General features: G+C 39.3%; 1 protein-coding gene across 1 annotated transcript in view; it reads right to left on the reverse strand.

The window, feature by feature from the left end:
• poe (E3 ubiquitin-protein ligase-like protein poe) overlaps positions 1-18,565 on the reverse strand; it is a 77,735-nt gene that overhangs the window by 15,599 nt on the left and 43,571 nt on the right. The window contains exons 42-65 of the mRNA XM_085946834.1: positions 16,901-17,045; positions 16,603-16,736; positions 15,424-15,579; positions 15,249-15,335; positions 14,609-14,833; positions 14,257-14,440; positions 13,796-14,028; positions 13,433-13,580; positions 13,062-13,214; positions 12,445-12,783; positions 12,138-12,358; positions 10,121-10,331; positions 9,189-9,485; positions 8,944-9,112; positions 6,437-6,602; positions 6,090-6,314; positions 5,294-5,401; positions 5,107-5,210; positions 4,873-5,017; positions 4,592-4,783; positions 4,232-4,406; positions 3,812-3,946; positions 3,627-3,726; positions 3,004-3,223 (exon numbers count right to left, since the gene is read on the reverse strand). Of these exons, the coding sequence (XP_085802960.1) occupies positions 3,004-3,223; positions 3,627-3,726; positions 3,812-3,946; positions 4,232-4,406; positions 4,592-4,783; positions 4,873-5,017; positions 5,107-5,210; positions 5,294-5,401; positions 6,090-6,314; positions 6,437-6,602; positions 8,944-9,112; positions 9,189-9,485; positions 10,121-10,331; positions 12,138-12,358; positions 12,445-12,783; positions 13,062-13,214; positions 13,433-13,580; positions 13,796-14,028; positions 14,257-14,440; positions 14,609-14,833; positions 15,249-15,335; positions 15,424-15,579; positions 16,603-16,736; positions 16,901-17,045 (4,272 nt within the window). The remainder of the gene's footprint in view (positions 1-3,003; positions 3,224-3,626; positions 3,727-3,811; positions 3,947-4,231; positions 4,407-4,591; positions 4,784-4,872; positions 5,018-5,106; positions 5,211-5,293; positions 5,402-6,089; positions 6,315-6,436; positions 6,603-8,943; positions 9,113-9,188; positions 9,486-10,120; positions 10,332-12,137; positions 12,359-12,444; positions 12,784-13,061; positions 13,215-13,432; positions 13,581-13,795; positions 14,029-14,256; positions 14,441-14,608; positions 14,834-15,248; positions 15,336-15,423; positions 15,580-16,602; positions 16,737-16,900; positions 17,046-18,565) is intronic.

The raw sequence follows: 18,565 nt of genomic DNA on the forward strand, positions 1-18,565 counted from the left end.
GAATAACGCTTATAACGAGCAAATTCAGTGGGTCCCATCTTCCTCGTAATAACCAAGTTCGACTGTATATATTTCAGATTTACTTCACAATTATATTAGACCCTAAATTAAAATGTAGCTATGGGTTTCTTAGCAACCAGTAGTATCCATTTGCTTCAATGATTTTGTAATAGGTCCGTCTTTCTTTTGTACAACATCTTTGTTATGAACTGGTTTCTTACTAATATGTCACTTGTACGTTATGATCCCAATGTATGTATGTATGATTATTAGGGCCAGGATTTATATGCTAGTGCATGTTTTGTTAGGGTGTATGCACAGTTATGAGAGTTGCACAGAAATCCGTTTTGAAAGACACAGAATCCAAAAATAAAATTTTATTGTGCATATAAATGCATATTTGAGACGATAGAGCATATTTGAGACATTAGTGCATATTTCATAAATATATGCATATTTAAGGGCTTTTGCATTTATAATTTTCGTTTTTTTAAATTATTTTATTGAAATATTACTAAATTAGGTTAGATAGTTTAGATGCAATTGCATGTTTTAACGGCATCCTCAAGCTGTGGATTTACCAGAAAACAGAAGTCAACTCGGGCACCTTAAATTTTGCGCAATCACAGGTCTGTGGACGTTGAGAGGTCGTTTTCCGCATATGAACAAAATACTGACAGATTTGCGGAAAATTTAATGCCAGAGCACAATATTGAAAAAAATATTGTAACCTTTTTTCGGAGAAAAAAAACAGTAAATAATAGTACAGTATAACCCCTATTTTACGTTTTTTAAGGGACTGAAGAAAAAAAACGTAATTGGAGGGAAAATGTAAAAGGGGGGTATTGAAAAAAAGAACATTTAAATTTTATGTTTCTAAAAAAATAATGTTTTATTAAAAAACAACATTCAATTAAATTTTTTATTGAAAAATCGTTCGAATGTCACGACCCAATCATTGTCAAGTGCGCGTAACTCGCATATTTTGAATATTTCCGACGTAAATCGCGGGAAAGAAAAACGTAAATGCGGCTATTAACCCGATCGCCGCGGATGGGACATATGTTGTTTTTTACATAAGCTCTGATACTGGGCGGATGTCGCAACAGTTGATATCGAAAATTGAAATTTCGGTAAAGTACGAAATACTTCACGCATAGTATTGATTTTTGTATTGAAAAATGCTCTGATTCGTGTTCGTACCGCCATATTGATAACTTTGTCAAAAATATGTTGTTTTAATTTCATAAACATCGATCTTTCGAACCCCCTCGATCTATTGAGATTCGCCGGTACGATTGCATCAGTTCAAATCTACGCGGTATTTTTCGCGGCTGCGCAGTAGGTATACAAAATATATTTCATTCGAGTTGAGTGTGCGCCGAGTATTTACCGTGTAAAGTTGAATATGCACCGCGATTTTTACATCATGTGCAAGAATACGAAAAAGACAACCAAAAAACGAAAAGAAATTAGTCGTAATATTTCTAAAAATGTACTTGAACTTGTGTTCTGGATTATGTCATTTATTACTCATGTGTCTCCCCAATTGTTTCAAAGTCATAAATCGAGCTCATTATTGAAAGTCGTAAATATTTAGTAAAGATGCGTCCACACGGAATGAAAAAATATATATTATATTTTAGAGGATTGCAAGTTTTACCAATAAATTACGAATTACTATGAAGGAATATATAAAACTTATAAATTTTTGATAAAAAAACACACGGGTAGGTATACAATATAATATATAAATCATGGAATATTGACTTTTCAACTATATTACATAATATTATCTTCGCGTGCAATTTAATGCTTATAAATTTTTAAAACCTTACCCAAAAAAAAGTTTTTATAGCAATATAAAAAATAAATGTTGTTTTTTTTATAAAACATAAAATGACAATCACTAACATAACACAATGCTCAATAAAACTGAAAAGTAATCTACAAAATCCAAGTTTCACTAAAAAAAAAATAACAAAAAAATTATTATAATATTTTCAACCAGTGTGGACTCACCTTTACGCTAAAATTAGAATGGCCCATAAAACATGTAAAATGCTGACACAATCTATGCCACGAAATAAAACTGGTGACTACCATCCAATTTTAATGGATTTGTCATCAATAAAACTTACACTAATTAACAATAATTCATAAGTAACCAATAAAAGCTATTATTTTCAATAATTTTTATGGCATTTTTAAGTGTTTTTAACACGAGTAAAATAAAATTAGTCAGTGATTAATGTCTTCATCGGCGCACTTGTTTTGAAGTCGAGTGGTTTGTCATCGAAAATGGCGACGAATTTATCGGAACAAAGCAATACGGTAGATTTTATTAAAGGAAACACAGCTAAATTCAACACTCCATTATGTGTTTTAGTGTGGCACTTGAATCCTTATGTATCTAGGCATGATAACAGTTGTACCCACAATTTTTAACTGCCGTATTTATTATAAAACAGCGAAGAATAACATTTCGAAAAACCTACCGCGGACAGTATATCTTTTGTATGGAAACTTTACGCGCCGATCGGGTTAAATGTACTGAAATACATCGGGACTGAAAAAAATACACGCAATTGCCGGGAAAACGTGAATTCCGGGCACGTAAAAACGAGGTTATACTGTATTTAGGAATAGTTAAGTGTGTCGTTTTTGTTTTTTACAGTTGTGTATAGTTTACATTGCATTTCTTATTCAATTATTTGTACTTGTAAACAAACTATTTTGAAAATTGTAATTGATTAACTTTATATTGATTATTTGTGTTTTTTTGCTGTTGTATTGAGATTATTAATTTGTTATTCGATTTTTTTTTCCATAAAAATATAAATTTTTAACTGCATATTTCTTTGGTTTTACTGCATATTTTAATGACTTTCAGTGCATATAATCATGTTTTTTACTCCCTAATGATTATGTACCCCTATGATCATTACGTCAAGAGTGATATCCATATTATAAGGTGCAAGATAATAGAAGCGAGCGCTATACCTCGATGAGGGGTTTGTTGGCGACGAGCTGTCGGTAGACTCTGTCGGCCTTGTCGAGCAGCAGGCCGATGGCGGCAACCATTTTTTTGCGGTCGTCATCGCTCTCGATAGCGTCCACAGCACAGCAGGCGCGTCCCGTCAGCGTGTATTCAAACTTAGCGTACTTGCAGAAGCCACACGCGTGGCACAGGAACGGGTCCTTCTCATCGTAGTTTATAGCTCTGCAATGCGACAATATCAATACATGACATTTGTCTCGAGCGCCCTCGACTGTGTCATAAGTGAACTAGTATACAAACCTAGAGATCAGTCTGTTTAGATAACACATTGGAATGCAATTTTATGGGGAAAACTAAAAGATCAGCTGAGCTGTTGGCATATTATTTTAATTAATTTGTGCATCTGGATTCAGTACGTGGACGTTTCCTATCTTTTCCCCCTCTATTGTTATCCTTTAAATGGGCGTTGAGCGAACAGCGTACAACCGATCCTCGTAAAACAAGTCTGTTAAATCACTTCAGACATACTGGGGGTCCATATGCTTTAAATCGAAGCATGTTACAGATGGGCACGATAGTGGAAACTTATTTCAATTATTGTAAGATATATAGAAAAGGGTGGCACCTGCACTTGTGGCACTGGAAGACGTTCTCTCCACAGTTGGCGCACACTCCGGGGTTGGCGGGTACGGCTGCAGAGCACCGCGGACATTGTAGAGATTCTCCTGCAAAACAAAAGCTCTACACATTAGCACTCGCTATCGGGTCGTGAGAAACTACCGATGCAAAGAATAAATTGCAGGCACTGACCGGAAGCTTGCGCATTCTCGTAGAAGTCGGCGTACTCCATCATGAGGTTGCAGGCCACAACCGGTAGCTGGAAGTCGATCCTCACCTCCGTCTGTCCCGACTGCAGCGTCACCTGTTTGGCCTTGTGCCACATTCCTGAAACGACACCCCAAATTTAGTGCCATCCCTCTAGTCAAAAGACGACTATAAAACATGATTTACAATAAAAATGGTCGATTTGTTGTACTGTTGTACCGTACCATGATAATTTATAAATTTTATTCAGGAATAAATGTTTAACATAAAATCGGAACAATACAATTTGACATAACTTAAAAAGATCACATTTAAATTTGTACAGGTGGTAGATGGTAGTATCAATTTATTCAGATTTCGATATCCAATATAGGAAGGGTGGCACAATAGTATAAAATAATTTACCAGGTTTATTCTTGAGTTCTTGAACAGCCTGAACGGTCCTGTTGTTGTAGAAGACGTTGATAGCTCTCACCATTTTGCTTCTCTTCAGATCCCCGATGCGGAGGCCGATACGGCTGATGGTGTGGCTGCCCACCAACTTCACGATCTGAGTGGTCGTGGTGAACTTCGAGTCGATCTGCCGCCAAAAATTATGCTAATTTATCTGAACCATTTTAAAGCCAGGCGCGGACATAAACTATCAAATTAATATCTGAGATATCTAGCATTTCAAAATATTACATACACTTTTAATGAATAATATAATATTGTAAAAAATAAATTATCAAGACACAGAAGAGTAGGTCAGGGTCGGCGACTCACCCTGACGGTGGAAAGCTTGATGGTGGCCATGGGCACCTCGGGATTGTTGCAGACGAGGCACGGCTCCGACTCCAGATAGTAGCCATCCAGCTCCACGTAGTTGGAGAGGGCGGAGTAGATAGGGCCGTTCCCGTGAGACATCAGGAGACCGTTCTGCTTCTTCAGCAAGTCCACGGCCGAAGCCAGATATCCCTGAATGGCAAAAACAAAGCACTCGTGAGCGTACCGCGCTGCCGGGTTGACATTTAAGATAATATTGCAATTGAAATGAGGGGACTCACGTCTAAAGGAGTATGGGGAGTCTTAAGAGAGAAGTATCCGAGGAGGTCGACAAACTGTGAGCTCTTCCGGCCGTACTGCGGCAATCGTGGCCACAATCCCCACATCAGATTCACAAGTCGACTCTGCTCCTCCGCCGTAGAGTTCCTAATAAACAGAACCGTTCATCAATATTACTCAAATATATTTCAAAGTGAAAAACGGTATATGAAAAGTGAAACGGAGGAGACACTCACTCGTACATAGCTAGGAGAAGGGCGTGGACTTGCCAGCGCACGGCGGTAGAATTAGTCTCCAGCAGAAATACCCGGATGAAGTGACGGAAATCTTCAACAGAAATCTGCAAAGGCTCAAAAAATATTAGAACTAGTTTCGTGAGGACGACCACGTTACAGCAACAATACATTAAGATAAATAGTATACCTGTCGCTGAATCTGGGCCACGAGCTGCGGCACGACGTGCTCTTGGAACTTGCAGCTTACCGTGACGGAGGCGTCGCTGTCTGCGCTGCGCTCCCTCTCACTCCGCTCCTAAAATATGTTTATATACTTCACAGAAACAAAACAAAATATGCATGCCTCCAAAATGATTACTCATCATGTTTAAAAGGTATTAAAAAAATCGTTACATTTGAGCTATTGATATCGAAATAATTTAAAAATTTTGTCAATATTTTGGTGAATGGTTCATTCAAACTCCACTCCAACACACAAAACAGAAAGGTGATCAATTATTTTGTTCCAAATATTAACTGACACATCTTTTATGAGCCCACACGCATAGTCGGCTGTTATAGTTATTTTCTATCTGTAGTATTCTAGGATGGAGGCGGTGAAGTCTACTTGAAATAAAATATACTATCAGATAATCTTATTTCAATCGCAATCACATCGATAGACACATATGCTTTGGTAGCTGTTTCCATCGAGCGACAAATAAATATCGAAGTTGAAGTCGGCCGAACAGCCAATCGCCCTTCAGACTTGTAAAAAAGAAAGCTGTCAAAAATGATCTTTGAAGGGAAAATTGGATCCTCAGAAGAGAAAAAAAACTGTCTAGAACCTGATTCTGAAGGGAAAATTCTCAATTGATCGTTCAGAACACACATTTTTCAGGAAAGAATCTTTAGGCAAAGTTTGAAAACTGCCTACAGGTGAATGTAAAAAAAATTTCTATTCAATATAAACACGCAACACACAATATAAAAAGTAGACTGACATTGTTGGCGAGCTGGACAGTGAGGGCTTTGGGCTGCGCAGGCGGTGGGTCAGGCGGGCCGGCAGGGGGGCAGAGGGCACACTGGATGAGCTGCAGCACGGTGGGGGCCACGCCCTCCTCTAGGATGCATGCGGCGCCCATCAGGTACGAGAGCGTGCCCGGCGCGTTGGCCGTGCACAAGTGCTGCCAGTTGCCGGTGCGCGCCACTACAATCTCCGCGCACGCCTGCACAATAAATCGTTTACATTTCATCTAGCAACAAATGGTGTAATAAGACAATAACAATTCAATTCAAAACAAATAAAACAGATCAATGTGCATGTTGCGAAACAGAAAAGAAAGAAGACCTTGAGATGCTCCATGAGCTGCACCATGCTATCATAGGAGAAGTGCAGCGTCTCCACCACGTGGTGAACGCCTTCCAGGTGAACGCTGAGTGCGTGCACGTCTCTCAGCTGCCGGTATCGCTCTTTCGTTCCGCACATCATCAAGAGAAGTTTTCTCACTTGCTTCCTGATTAACATGTTAACGAGCAAAAATTACTTAATTACATTTCAAAACAATGTGCAGTGTTTGTCCCTCAATGTCCTCAGTGTCCCTCTACGACTCTAATTGAAAAGAAGTGACCTTATTCCCTGCACGCTCACTTACTTTTCTTCCAAGTCTTTAGTAAAATATTTTAGTGCGATTAATAAAATGACATACTGCTGAATACAGTGAAACTCTATTAATTTGAAATCAATGTAATCAATGCAATTGCATTCTAAAGTTAGACATTGAAAAAAAATCAAAAGGATATTTTTTTTGTAATATACATAATTTGTGATGCAATTTCTTTTAAGTTGTAACTATTTTAACAATCTGACATTATGTGTACACATTAAAATGCAACAGTACTGATTAAGTATTCGCCAACTAGAGCAGCTAGAATTATGCTCAAAAATCAAAATTCTATAGAAAGGTTTTGATTTGAGAAAGTATTGCCTCGATAACAAGAAAAAATATAGGTAATCAAGCATTTCTGGTGCAATGGAAAAACTGAAAAACTTTCAATTCTATAGCCAAATTAATTGTCAACAAAATAAAAATGTCAATATCATTTTGCCTTACTAATATTATAATATTATACCTATTGCCTAATGTATATTAGGTTACCCACGTCGGCCTAGTTTATGAAGTACGGGTTTGCAGGGTAGAACCCGTGTCTGGTTGATAAAATGCATATTGTATTTTCAATGTGCGTTTCGAACCGAATGGGTCGGGAGAATGGCTAACTATTTCTCATAAAAAAGTTTGTTAATACAACCCCCACTCTGTGAGGTCCATGTGCTATACTTAAGAGCATACATCAGTGAAACGGCAAATAATTTTCAACAATAGGTGTAACAAAATTTCGCACTCGTTGCCAATCGGAGAGAGGTAGTCGAGATGTGAGCATGTCAATTTGTTTTGTGATGGCGTTGGGAGGAATATATTCTTAAATCATGTAAAGATGACTAAAAAACGTCACACATGTATTCGAAAAAGTAAACATGTCAATGAATATATTACTATTATTACTAATATAACAATAAACATAACATTAAATGGACGCATGTTGAATTTTTATGACAAATTATGTTTTGTTTATCACGTGTCGTTTGCACAATCTGCGCGTCGCGTCGTCACGATCTTTTTAGACCATGCCTCAGCTGAAGTATAGCCTTTAGCTCGATCATGGTACGTATTTCAGTTAACTATTTTTTAATGGCTAAAACAACTCGACTATCCTATTGAGCATGATCGAATTTTCGTGGCGACTGCCATTGATGTCATTTGTGCCTGACCCAACAGACATAAATTATTTGTTTTTTTGACATAATTGTTTTTTCAATCAATACGCGAATTGGGATAAGTTGATAATATTTTATCTTTTCCTTCCCTTGTCTTTTTGCACCTTAACCCGATCGGCGCATTAAGTTTCCATACAAAAGATGTGCTGTCCGCGGTAGGTTTTTCGAAATGTTATTCTTCGCTGTATTATAATAAATACGGCAGTTAAAAATTGTCGCTACAACTGTTATCATGCCTAGATACATAAGGATCCAAGTGCCACACTAAAACACATAATGGAGTGTTGAATTTAGCTGTGTTTACTTTAACAAAACTACCGTATTGCTTTGTTCGGATAAACTCTGTAGCCATTTTCGATGACAAAGCATTCGACTTCAAAACAAGTGTAAAAACAAGTAACAAAATACAAAAATTAATACTATGCGTGAAGTATTTCCTACTTTACACTACATTTCAATTTTCGATATCAACAGTTGCGACATCCGCCCAGTATCAGAGCTTATGTAAAAAACAACATATCGTCGGTGTTTTGTAAAAAGGGCGAATCAACCAAAATGCTACTTTACAGGAGGAGGATTTTTAACTTTTGACATTAATTTGTTTTTTACCTGTAGATGATTATAAATATCTAACACGTTTATAATAAAGCTTAGAAATAATACTGTCATTATAATAGGTATTATTATATAATATTTTAAAAGGCCTAATATGTCACATTTGCTTTTTATTTCGTAATTTTAATTAATTTAATTTTAGTCGATTATCGTTTTTAAGTACTTTCCTGTGGAGATAAAAATTCACCGTTTTTACACAACAAAGCTAGTGGGGTACATATTGTATTTTCATTAAAATCTCGATTTCGCCAAAATGGTTGATTCGCCCTTTTTACAAAACACCGACGATATGTCCCATCCGCGGCGATCGGGTTAAATAAGGGATCGAACAAATGGATAATAGCCAATTTTCAATTTCAAGTAGAAGTAGTAAATAGAGATAAAGAAATAAGTAAAAAAAGGCATACTTGAGGAAGGGAGTCTGCTGGTTCATCATGTACTCGCAGAGCAGGTGGTGCCAGTGGGGAGCGAAGGGTGAGGCAGCGGGGTCGCAATGTTTGTGCACCTGGTACGGCAGCCGCAGTGCCATCTCCGTCAGAAGGTGCGCATAGTTCTCTAGCACGTCCCACGCGTGACCTGTCCATTCACGATGTGCCATCATTAATATTTCATATCTCATTAATAGCATTCCTGATACGTGTGCGAGACATACCTTTGACGTATTGGCGCAAGAAGAAAGGCTGCATGTCGGGCAGGGGGTGAGGGGGTTGAGGCCTGAGCAGCTGGGGCTGAGCAGCGGGAGCGTCGGCAGCGAGAGGCGGCGCATTGCGCTGCAACTGCTGCTGCCTCCAGTAGGGCAGCAGAGAGCGCAGCAAGCGGCAGCAGTGGGAGACGGAACCGGCCGCGGCCATGGCGGCAGCGGTGGCAGCCGCCGTGCGGTATTCCAGTGAGGCGGGGGCTGGAGACGCGCCGCCGTTGGCCGGTGGCTTCCAGCGAGACATCAGGACGCCTGCGTGCCAATTTTATTTTTATATTTCCATAGATTAATTCGCAGCAGGCAGATGGCCGGACCCAGAAATTCCTAGGTGACTGTGATATTACCGGCTATATGCCACAAGCTCAACAAATCCGTATATGCAAGGCCAACCATAGAAAATGAGTGTGTAGACACGCTGTACTTTACACTCACTACACTAGCCCCGGTCGGTTGTTTTAAATAAATAAATATATTGTACACAATATACTGCCATCCCTTGTAATCATGGTGGCATTCTTCACCGATATACAAGTCTTTATGATATACTTTTAATATAGAAATTTGTGGCCCGCCGGGTACCTCCGTTCTAATACCTCCCGTATGATGACAGAAGATATTGAATTTGAGTGTTCGTCGTGAATAGACAATTAAAAAATGTGAGTTTTTAAGAAACATTCCCTAATAATCAATAGGAATAGATGATTACCAATTACAAGATTAAAATACATGTACAATATAAAGGACTAATCAACCGATGGGGAAATCGTTACAGATGAAGTTTAATACATCACATGACATAATAATAGAAAGAGAAAGTGAAGCAACCCGAGCAGTATTTTGTTATTATGCAATTTGTTGGTAGTGTGGGAGTATAATTGCGGACTGACTGAGCAATCTCATGATGAGCAGCTGCATCTCGCGAGTGGGGGTTCGCATCTGCACAGGTTGGGCCTCATCTTCGGGCGGCGTGGCGGGCTCGTCAGCCACGGGGAGGGGGTTCATGTCCAGCTGGGAGACCAGCGCCGTCAGCAGCTGGCGTAGGGCGGCCTGCTCCGATTCTATGGACGTGTCGAGGCCGTTCGCCAGCATCAACAGCACCTGACGAAAACATTGTGTCACTTAAATTGCCGTGTGAATTGAAGATTGCATTCAATATAATCGAGGCGAATTAATGTAAGTGTGGCACAAACGGCATATAAACTAATGAGGCAATAAAATATCTTATGACTTCCAATACATTGTCATTTTGAAGCAGGTATTTCTGATCATTAACCCGATCACTGCCAGATACTAGATATCTCGTCAAATGGTCCAAGTTCGCTACGCCAGATACGAGATATATCGGTAGTACTAATACTTCGGTCAAAACAAATAATTTCAAAATAGGATAGGACACATACTGACATCTATCGCAATGTTCATAAAACATTTTACCATATTAGTTCATGATTTTACCATCGATTTACTTTGAATTTTGTCATGTTACAACTGAGATTTTAGAGATGTCATAGTTTTTTGATTTTTTTTTCGCAAATTATATTTGGCCTGTTAGGTACTGCCAAGGCCTTTTTTTACGGCAGCCAAAAGGATAAGCGTTCTACATCTAATTAAAGACATCTAGTTAAAACAGTCAATACTTTATTATGAATTTAGCATACAGGTAACTCATTATATCGCCATCAATTTATAATGACATTTCTTCGTCACACAAGTGTCTGGAATCGCTATAATCAGATTATTTGACTATAGACGAATTTTACAATAGAAGTGCAGACAGACCAAACAGACAATGTAGGCTCTTTTTTGTATTGCCAAACAAAATAAATGTAATTTTTTCAATTTATTGCATAGTTATATTACTTATATTTTTCATATATATTTATTTTGTTTGTGTTTCATATTTTAAATTGTTTTGTTTTATTTCACTTATCGCGACTATGTCAAAAATGTATCCCCCACGATCAGTCTGTCCATAAGATGCATTTAGACACACTTGAAAAGTCTAAAGAAAAATCTGCGAAGCTTCCACAAGCAGCAGAAGTGAAGCTTCTTTGCTATTAGTGCAGAGATGACCAATGGTTGTAACCAATTTTGCTAAATCACATAAAACTTAGATTTTCACAACTTAAAAAAAAGAACCAAACGGTTTATGTTTATATAAACATTCTCAATTGAAATAGATGTCTTTTCTAATGTGCTTTTTAGCCAAGAGGTAAACAATGACAGTGGGCTTTAAACGCAGTGAAGTACTACCTTGTTCGCATACGCGAGTCGTGAGTTAAACGAGATATACACTACTACAGACCATCTACACAATCGTTTCATAAACTATAATCACGCCAGTGGGGATAAATGTGAGACAAACTCACATCGCGCGCCAGTACTAGAGAAGCAGGGAGTGTATTTCATGACCAGCACATTTCTTTCATTCAGGAGAATTATGAGACCAGAGTTTTAGTTCACTGCACATCAGCAGGCCAGAGTGAGAGAACAATGTATATATACCTGGTATATTCTTGGGTTTTCACCGTGTCTCCTTCTTCCTTCTTTACTCGACGTTTCGGGCTTGATTAATAGGGATGATGGATTACGGTTAAAAACGTCATGGCTTCCGGCACTATCAGCAAAATCTAATATTCGAGCCGGTATCCCCGGTCGTAATGATTGACAGATTACTCTGAGTAACGTTTGCTCTTAGATAATCGGATTCCTTTTGACATTCTAAGAGCAACGTTTACATTCACATACCTACACTACATTTCATAATAAAACATATCTCTTGATAATGGCCTCTGCAACGAGCCCGAAACGTCGAGTAAAGAAGGAAGAAGGAGACACGGTGAAAACCCAAGAATATACTACGATAAAAAACAACCGTGAAAGCCTCAAACATTATATATATACCTGCATGAAAGGGATAGTTCGGAGACCGGGCAGGTCCCTGAGACGAGGCAGCTCAGCCAGCAGGACTTTGAGAAGCTCCAGCCTGAGACGGCGGAGACGAGCGGCGGCCTCCGCTCCGGTGGCACCGCCGGGAGCTCCGTCGGCTCCGCTTCCGGACGGGCCGGCCCAGCGGGAAGAGTCGCTGGCTCCCGCATCCGCCGCTTGCCGGGCCACAGCTTCACCTTAAATGGAAAATTTTAAATGCATTGAAATTGCCCATTCTGATGCCAGAGATGAGATCCCATATGGGGTTAAAATTTTGCCTTACCGTAGGCCGAACTCCTGCCGGAGACTCCACCGATACTATCAGCACCGGAACCGCTCTCACTGCCGGCTGAGCCTGGATGTTCCCCGGGACTTTCAGGAGGATTGGCGCCCACGCCCGCTCCTTCCTCGTCATCGGATCCGGCTGCAGAGGCGGTGGCGTCGGAGGCGGCCCCACTGCGGGGAGGCGCACGTTGCTGTGGGCGGCGCAGGCGTCGTGAGGCCGAAGGTGAGGGGGAGGGAGCCGCCTCACCGCCCTCCTGCAAAGACAGCACAATGGCTAGCTCGACCATGGTCTCGTCGTCAGCATCCGCAGGTATGCCCAACAGTGCCTCCAGACCTGCTGCGTAAATGAGAAACTCTTGTTACACGTCCTGAGACAAATAAATTTCTCAGTATGTATAATGTAGTGACTTTTCAGAGATCTGATTTCTTCCTTCTCCACTGATACCCTGACCGGGGATCTAATTGATCTAATGTTGATTTGTTAAGGACCGTCAGAGTGACGCTCTGCACCCAGGATTAGTATAGATACAGATGTGTTATACGTTGTTGACTCAAAAATTATTTTTAACAATACTGAAGCATAGCAGATAAAGAAGTAGAGTTGACAATAGTCACCTCCGTCGGCTCCAAGAAGTCGGCTCATGTCAACAACCTGATCAACGTGTGCAAAATGTCCGGGTTCATTGTCGTTGTGATCAGCAGGAGGGGTGGCGGGAGCCGCAGCGGCCCCCGGGCTGCCCGGCCGTCCTGTACCTTCTGGTGCTGCGCCTGCACATAATACGAGACATAAAAATTGTATTTTAACTCATCTTAACCTCATCTGCAACTAAAACTGTTATATTTCATATAATTTCATAATAATTATATCTACATATTCAGCTTTGGCGCGATGAATGGGCGAAATTTTATTGCCAGAATTTCTTTCTCAGTCCATTATTCTGTGGACTATTATTTTGTTGCATTCGTCGAGTGAAGTAAATATTTACCGGGTGTCGCAGGCGGCGATGGAATATAAACTCTCCGCTTCTTGATTCGAGGGCGGAGAGCCCTGACGATGGCGGCTTTGGCTCCGAAGCTGACGACCTGGTCTTTGGCCAGTAGGAGCGACAGATAAATACGGTTGCCCATTTCCACCTAGAAAATATATGCATCAATTTCCACAATTATGTTAACTTGAAAAGATGCAAAAATATGTTTAGACCAATTCATCTCAGAAAAGAGCGGAGGAGTGAAACGAATCCAAAAGTACCGCTCACCGCTCGCCCATAAAAAGTTATGGTACAATGTATGAATCATAACAACTATTTATTATTGCAATGTAAATAAACATATTAAGCAATTATTGTTACCATAGCGTCATCAGAGTTGATCATGAGAGCGTGCATAACATCGACAAAGGCGTGCAGCACATGCTCGGTGTGGCGTAGGCCACTGCGGTCGAGGGGGGCGAGGGACGGGGCGGGGGCAGAGGGAGAACGGACGCTCTCCATACGCCACAGCACTCCCGCCAGCAGTGGTGCCAAGTGGCGAGGTGCCCCGCCCGACGGCTCCGCTCCTTCCGACCAACATCTGTACCATTCACCTGACAAACAAAATATTGATAGTTAATCATAACGGCTATTTCTGCAATTTTCTGCCGAGATAAACAAAAAGAGAAAACGACATTTGCGGAGTATTTGTCATTTATGAAAGAAGCATCAATAGTAAATATGCAAACTTTTATGGACATTTTTAAAGCAGTAATTAGATTCAAAAATTTAATAAAACTTGATAAATTAAAGCAGTCGAGTATAAGAGGCGAGTGTGCAACCTGTCTGCAAAGGGGTGCCGGGTTGAGGTCCGGCATACTTGATTAAGTTGGTAGGGCGGGAGACGGCAACGCCGCGTGCCAACAGAACCAGGCGGAAGAAGTTTTCGGGATCTGCGTTGCGAGGGTCTGATATATCCCAAAGCTCGCGCAGCTGCTCCGTCACATGAGACAACATCGCTTCATCCTGCAACATCAAATATATAGTCCAGTTTAAAACTGCCCAATTGATAAACACTATACAATTTGATTATCTTTTTAACGATACATTTCCTTTCACCAAACATTCTTTTAGCATTTTTCATTACAGAAATAAATTATAGCCAATGACAAATTCACTGCGGTAAAAACATACCCTGTGGTGATGGTAGTCAGCTCCCAAAAGCGCCCGCAGCAAGGCCTTGGCGCGGGTATGGATGGGTGGAGGGCAGGGAGCGCACAGCAACCCCGTGGCCACTTCCAGAGAGCGCCCTGTCTCCCCTCGCCCGCCCGCTAAACACAGCTCCAGGGCCTCCAGCAAAGAGCATGCCAAACGCTCCACGCCCGGTGGCGTCCAAGCTGACTGGCCGCCTTCCGCCTCCTTTGCATGCCCACAGTATTAAGACAGTTGCATATGTGAAGTGAGCTCTTGTATTAACAACAACAATTCAAATTCGATAACCGAAATCAACTGGATAACCATTTTGAAACAAATTTAATTCAAAAACCAAGGCAATGTATGGCAAAAAAATGGTCAAATTTAAAGAAACTAGTGTTTCTCCTTATTTAAAATTCTTTCCATTTCAGATACTTAACCCATTGGTGACTGAGTTTATTTTTGTATATAGAATAGAAAATTGACTTCCAACAATCAAATTATTTTGATTTTTTGAACATAAATAAAAAAAGGATTCTATAATATGATTTAAAAGACAGAACAGAAAAAAAAATATTTAAAGCGAGGTAGGGAGGTTCAAAGTTCAACAAACAAAAATTTTCATTCATAAATGAAGCACCTGAGCGACTTTCCCATTGGAGTTACAAGCTCCCGAGTCCTCACTCTCTTCCGGCCATCCGAATGCTTCTTTGTTTCTTCCGTACACCTGAAAATATACAAAGTGAATTTAAGCTAACCGGTGATGAAATAAAAAAAATATATACATATATCAAAAGAGGAATAAACCGACGGACCTTAATGGAATCGACCATGATGACCCCTTCGGGGTCCTGCGAGGATCCGAAGGTGATGGAGAGTTTCTTGTCGGCCAGCAGCGACTCCTCGCGGGTGAGCGGGATGTCGTACCAGCGGCTACGACTCACCGGAGTCTGCACTACACGCCCGCACACCTTAACAAATCATAGTCACATTAAAATTATAATTCATTCCCCACTCAAATTGACCCGTTCTCATTTCACCAACTCTTTACATACAGCATTCAAAACATTCAAAAGAAGGTACCATCTCCTCATCGAGCGAGAAGTTCCTAAATATGATTTATTTTCATTTACCAATTCATTGTACATAAATATTTTCTCAATCTCCCTCAAGGTTTCATAAATTGTCACTCGTATTAGTGAAAAATTTCATAAAGCCGAGAACAACCAGTGATTGTCGGGTGTCGGGTCGCAAGTGGCAAGAGAAGAACAACCATTGAGGTTAGGTTAGGTTAAGAGGCCAATGATTGCAATGGGTACAAATAATTAAAAAGTGAGTTAGGAGCAGTTTTATCATTACCACATACTAATATAGAGCTGTGTTGTATGAATAGTTATAAGAATTTTATTCCTAACATCGGATTATCCTATAGTTATGGTATACAAAATATTATTTTTATTTTTATAGCAACACATATAATTGATGTTTTGGTCTGACTCGTCCTCATCCAAATACTGACATTAACCGCTACACTGGACTAGGTTCGTAAACATGTATGTACAAACTAATTGAGTATAAGTTGTGTTGGATATTTAAACTATTAATCTGCCACTATTAATCAATAAATTATAATATAATACTTGGTACATATCAAAAGACATAAAGGAATATCACGTGTTTGTAATATGTAATGGATGATTTGAGAACAATTAATAACAATTACATTTACTTGAACTACTATGTATCGGTTGAAAAGTTATGTATAATTTACAATCATATAGGTATTTAGATTTGAAGTCGATTTACTGAACTCAGTCACCAGTGCACTCGTATTCGTATAAACCTCAGCATCTCAATCATTGTTAAATAACTCTATTATAATGGTAACAATAAAAACTAGCATAAATGGTCGCTTGTAATCCTAGAATACAATGATTCATTTCTAAGCCCAAAAATCAAGAAGTAGATGCAGATATAAGAACAGCCTCGGGCACCTCTATGTAAGCAGGAGTGCGGTGCACGTCTTGATTTCCGAGGAGAACACGGATTCCTGTAATGACGGCCGCGGGATCGCTGTTTGTAACTTCCACCACGAAACCGCTGGGCTTGGTGGACACCACGTATAAACCTGAAAATTAACCAAATAATAATTGTATGATACAAAAATATGCGCATGGCACACTTTTCTATAGTAACTCAATCATTTCTGTGCACATAATATATTTTTACTATATATTCAGTGACAATTATTATGATTCAAAAAGATGATAAATGAATAATGTCGGTACTGACTGTTGGTGTTGAGGCGGTGTTTGATCTGGGCCGTGTTGTATACCTGCAGCAGGTCATTGCCCCCGAACTCCACGTCGGCCAAGCCGGCACAGTGCTCGAAGAAGTCGATCGGGAAAGAAAGGGCCGCTCCAGGTTTACCTGATGACTACATATACACATATATTTTTGATAAAAGCTCGAAAGAATGAAAAGTATAACTAATTTTATCTATTGTTATTTCTTGGTGGAAAGGGAAAGATAGACAATTTATTATGTCCGTTAAATATTTTTATCTAAAGTCAATTGGTCTGATTGATAATAAATATAATATGACAAAACTGACAAAACTGGTCACTATACATTATATTATAATATGTGGAAAAGTTATTAGAAATAACTATGAACTTCCTAGATATTTATTATATTGGCACAATGAATAAATAAAAAAATGAGTGTGTTGCAAGCAAATGCAAATGCAACAGATGGCAATTGGGTACAGAATTATCACCATCGCTGTAATCCAGTCCATCGTCACTTCCGCTAAGGTTTTCCGCATACATATGTATGTATATACCAGTGGCGAAGGGTGGAGGTAAGCTGTTAAGATTCGCTATAAATAGTGCACACTAAACTTGTCATAATATGTACAGTCGAACTCGGTTATTACGATCACGGATATAGCGAGATCTCGGATGTAATGAGGAAACATTCGTTGACATTTTATTAGTTCATGATTTTCCCATACATTTATTCACTTTTATAACGAGCAACTTATCGGATATGCTGAGCTAAAATATCGTCAAAAATTTTCTTAAAACTGTTAATGTGTCGATCGTTTAAAAACATTTCAACCCTAAGCAATAAAATCCGACTGGACAGTATGCCGCCGGGATCGGATTACGTTTATGACACTAGTTAAGTATATAATATATTGATATTGAAAAAGTATCCACTCATATGGTTGAAATAAGTAAAAAATCCAGGGTTTTTGAAGTCAGTAGGTACCTACCAGCGTTCATTACAATAAACTTCTTTTGTAGTTTATGAATGCCATGCTTGTTTCGGGGATTTTTACGATGGTTTTAAGATTTTTTATTTTTTTTTCGACTTTTTGTGTTATGTGACCGCTCATTTAAAAATACCTATTCTCTGATATAACGAGTAACGCTTATAACGAGCAAATTCAGTCGGTCCCATCTTCCTTGTAATAACCAAGTTCGACTGTATATGTTTTTATTGAAATAAGGCTACAATTTACAGATGATGTTGGTTAGTTTTTAAAATTCAATTAAACCCTGCGAAAACCTTGCCATAATAGATAATAGTCAAAAAATACTCGTCTGTCTATAAAATATCGATCATCCAGTTCATTAGTCAGACATCTCCAAATAACTAGTTTTGAGATAATGGCAAAAGCAATATTCTAATGGTCACCAAAAAATCAAATATTATTGATTTATGCCCGAATTGTATATATTTTATCAACAGGTGTTTAAAGATTAGGTACTTTTAGAGACATTTAGAAATATTCTTTTAAGGCTATACTTCAGTTGAGGCATGGTCTAAAAAGATCGTGGCTATGCGATGCGCGGATTATGCAAATGACGCGTGCCGAACGAAATATAATTTGTCATAAAAATCCAACATGCGTCCATTTAATGTTATGTTTATTGTTATATTACTAAT

Source organism: Rhyacophila brunnea, unplaced genomic scaffold (genome assembly GCF_057557595.1).
Source record: "Rhyacophila brunnea isolate RB1 unplaced genomic scaffold, BYU_Rbru_1.0 scaffold_2, whole genome shotgun sequence".
NCBI lineage: Eukaryota > Metazoa > Arthropoda > Insecta > Trichoptera > Rhyacophilidae > Rhyacophila > Rhyacophila brunnea.